Source organism: Psammomys obesus, unplaced genomic scaffold (genome assembly GCF_907164565.1).
Source record: "Psammomys obesus unplaced genomic scaffold, mPsaObe1.curated_primary_1811, whole genome shotgun sequence".
NCBI lineage: Eukaryota > Metazoa > Chordata > Mammalia > Rodentia > Muridae > Psammomys > Psammomys obesus.
In genome coordinates, this window is record NW_026592510.1 from 22,980,837 (window position 1) to 22,985,080 (window position 4,244).

General features: G+C 37.3%; 1 protein-coding gene across 1 annotated transcript; it reads right to left on the reverse strand.

Annotated features, from left to right (window-relative positions):
• Positions 1-1,031: 1,031 nt before the first annotated feature.
• LOC129681790 (olfactory receptor 5B3-like) lies at positions 1,032-1,958 on the reverse strand. The gene has a single exon (XM_055613940.1). The coding sequence runs from the start codon at positions 1,956-1,958 to the stop codon at positions 1,032-1,034; it is 927 nt and encodes a 308-aa protein (XP_055469915.1).
• Positions 1,959-4,244: the final 2,286 nt, after the last annotated feature.

Sequence of the window (4,244 nt, forward strand, 5' to 3'; positions counted from 1 at the left end):
GATGCATAGATTTTGGTGGGTTTGTCCTATGTTGTATGTCTATATGAGTGAGTATATACCGTGTGTGTCTTTTTGCTTCTGGGACAACTCACACAGGATGATCCTTTCCAGGTCCTACCATTTACCTGCAAATTTCATGATTTCCTTATTTTTCATTGTTGAGTAATATTCCATTGTATAGATGTACCACGATTTCTGCATCCATTCTTCAGTTGGGGGCATCTGGGTTGTTTCCAGCTTCTGGCTATTACAAATAAAGCTGCTACAAACATGGTTGAGCAAATGTCCTTTTTGTGTACTTGAGCCTCTTTCGGATATATGCCTAGGAGTGGTATGGCTGGATCTTGAGGAAGCGCTACTCCTAGTTGTCTGAGAAAGCACCAGATTGATTTCCAGAGTGGTTGTACAAGTTTACATTCTGACCAGCAGTGGAGAAGGGTTCCCCTTTCTCAACAACCTCTCCAGCATGTGCTGTCACTTGAGTTTTTGATCTTGGCCGTTCTGATGGGTGTAAGTTGAAATCTCAGGGTTGTTTTGATTTGCATTTCCCTAATGGCTAATGAGGTTGAGCATTTCTTTAAGTGCCATTTCTTTAAGTGAGCATTTATTCTCTGCCATTCGATATTGCTCTATTGAGAATTCTGTTTAGCTCTGTTCCCCATTTTTAAGTGGATTACTTGGTTTGCTGCTTTTCAGCTTGTTTAGTTCTTTATATATACTGGATATGAGTCCTCTGTCAGATAAAGGGTTGGTGAAGATTCTTTCCCAATCTGTAGGCATTTGCTTTGTTTTGATGACGGTGTCCTTTCCTTTACAGAAGCTTTTCAGTTTCATGAGGTCCCATTTATTGATTGTTGCAGATATGTGTTTTTAAGCACAACTTTTTCTGTCTGTTTCTGTAAAACAATGTTTCCTAGAACATGCACAGAAGGTGGATTTTAAACAGAACTCAGTAACTAGATAATACCACAAAAAAAAAAATGAATCCAAGTATCATGAGTCTCTGCAATGTGAAATCAAAGTCACAAAGATTATTTTGCCTCCAAAATGATCTTCTTGAATGCACTCTTCACCTCCTTATTCCTCAGGCTGTAAACCAAAGGGTTCAGCATGGGGATGACCATGGTATAGAACACAGAGGCAATTTTGTCGGTATCCATGGAGTGACTGGAGCTGGGCTGTACATACATAAAAATACTAGTTCCATAGAAAATGGAGACGGCAGTGAAATGGGAGGCACAGGTGGATACAGCCTTGTGATGTCCTGCACCTGAATGCATCTTCAGGATGGTAACAAAAATGAATATGTAGGATATCCAAATAACTATGAAGGCAAAAAATATGTGAAAACTCACTATATAGACAAGAACCAGCTCACTGTCATGTCTGTCAGAACAAGAGAGAACCATGACTGCCGGAATATCACAAAAAAAGTGATGGACCACATTAGACTCACAGAAATAGAGCTGGAATGTGTCTCCAATGTGGATAGAGGCATTCAGAAAGCCGATGACATAAGAGCCAATGATCAGCCATGTGCACACACCTGTAGTCATGGTGGTGGCATAGTGCAGGGGCTTACACACTGCTGCATAGCGATCATAGGCCATTGAGGCCAACAGGTAATTTTCCACAGTAATAAAGGCTGCAAAAAAGAACATCTGTGCAGCACAGTCATTGTAGGAGATGATCTTGTCTCCTACAAGAAAACCAGCCATGACTTTTGGAGTGACTGCTGATGAGTAACAAAAGTCTACCAGAGACAGGTTACCCAGAAAAAAGTACATGGGGGTGTGAAGCCGAGAGTCCAAGACAATCAGCAGGATTAGGCCCAGGTTCCCCACCAGGGTGATGGTGTAGATGAGGAGAAAGCTGATGAAGAGGGGCAGCTGTAGGCCCGGGTCATTGGTGAGTCCCAGCAGGAGAAACTGTGTCACTTCTGTACTGTTCTCCATCATGTTGGACAAGCTCTTCACAAATGAAGAAGTGCACTGTGATAAGGAAACAAAATGGTAATCAGTAGATCTGAGGACTATACATATTCTGCCATGGCAGCTATAAATCTTTCATCAAGACTTACAAAAGGAGAGTGTAAAATTGTAAACATAATTGAATATATCAGCACAGAGTCAAATATGTATCACACGCATATTTTTAGAATTTTATGGCTTTGTAAACAGACATACAATTTAATGATTTGATGAAAATGATTAGTGTGGATGAATGTATTTGGCAGATCATTTCTCCTACTTATAGTAAAACCTGACACTTCCATTTGCTTACCTGTCAAAACTTGCTGTAGACACTTCAATTGTGCCCTCACAACATCCACTCAACAATGATACTTGGTACAACCCTATAAATTATTAAGCAGAAGAAAGTGACTAATTCATTCATACTGGCATGATTCTTGGTTGCTATCTTCTTTCTGTAACCATGTGAAATTTTAACTCTGGCTAAGTAATTCCTAAGTAGGTCTAAAGTAGATTTAATTTAAATTAAATTTAAACCTTTGACTCAATTTCAGCATTTAACAATTAACTGAGTAGTTAATTAGTTTTACATTTTGCTCACAGTTCTTTTAACTCCCCATTGGGATAAACCAAGCAAATAGAATCCTGAAGTATGAAATGAACCCTTTTTTAATGACAAAATTGCCAAATATTAATTTATGATTCTTATTTGACTTGTAATCTTTTCTGCACCAGTTTATGATTATTTTTTACCTGCACATTCATGCATATTTATGATTATAAACTGAAGCTGAAGATGAATTTAACTACTGAATAATATTACATGTCAAGTCATGATTAAACGGTGAGAAAGCTGGGGATTTATGAGGGCAAATTCAACCAGCAGAGGCAAATCTAAGTGATGTGTATTCCCAGGTGTGTGAAACAGAGAACTCGGATTATTGCAACCGCAACAGATGTTGGCCGGTTCCTGTCTAAAATGATTATAACTAAGATGCACTTTCAGTTAGCATTGCTAGAAATAAACAGAGCAACATATGAAAGACAGTCAACTTTTGAGTGCTTACCATAGATGACCAAGGCTATCATGCTGTGATTGGGTTGGGGAAATGGACACCATATTTTGATCAAGGTCAATTCAGGCAATGCAGAGCTTCATTTGTCACATGAGTGAATTTTGACATTTCCTTCTCTATTTCCCTTTTCTTAGACACTGCTGTTGGTGAGTGTCTACACACTCCAGTAATTATATTTCTTTGCCACAACCATAGAACTTCTTCTGTAATTCCATCTGAGCGATTTATTGTGAAAAAGTACTCCTATGAAATTCTCATTTTCATCTGACCAAAAGTCCATCACTCTTAATCCTCAATCTTTCTTTTGTTACTGTCATATTGCAATGAAATATCATAGAAAAAGTTGAAAAGTCCCACATTATTGGCTGAATTTAGTTCTCATGCTGGTTGTGCTGGCACATTCCATCTCCTAAAACATTGAACTTTTCTAGTGTAGTAACTATATTTAATATTTCCATATCTGAACTGTAGTCTTTAGAGATGAGATATTCCTGTATAACTGCTCTTGCGTCTTTTTGTAAGCCTTTGGAAATTTTGGCTCACTAACCTGGACTTTAAAGATGTTATGTTGTAACTTTACATAAGGGGTTTTGTGGGAATGAAATAGGCAGCATAATTATTCTTCCTTTAATATCAGAAACGTTACAATTTGAGGAACTATGTGATGTTTTAAAATTGTAGAAACAGTATAAAAAGACTCGAGATGATTAATTAATCTGGGTTTGAGTGTTTTCTTTCTGTGTGATTCAAACATTCAATAAAATGGAAATATACAGTGCACAAGATAGTCATTATTTCATCAATAAAACATTATTTCTCTAACTCCTATTCATATTTTATAAGATGCATGACTTATAAGTTGAATCTCTGAAGAAGTTATGATAGACATTTTGGCATTTATGCTCAAGTCTCACCTCAGTATACTGATAAGTCTTTTGAAATCACTGCTTTCTATCTTCAAACAACCCATAGTAGAGAAGGGTTTCCCACTACTGCTGCATAAATTACTCTTCTCACTTGAATATTTGTGGTACATGGGAGTGGTATGCCACTTTGCTAGAAGAGAAAAAAATTTCAACTCAGAAAGTGATTGTGAAGTTATAATTTTAGCTATATTGTATTAAGTACATACTATCAGAAAAACAGTCTTGGAAAGGAGTTCAGTATATTCTAGCTTCTGTAATGCAGTGGAGAA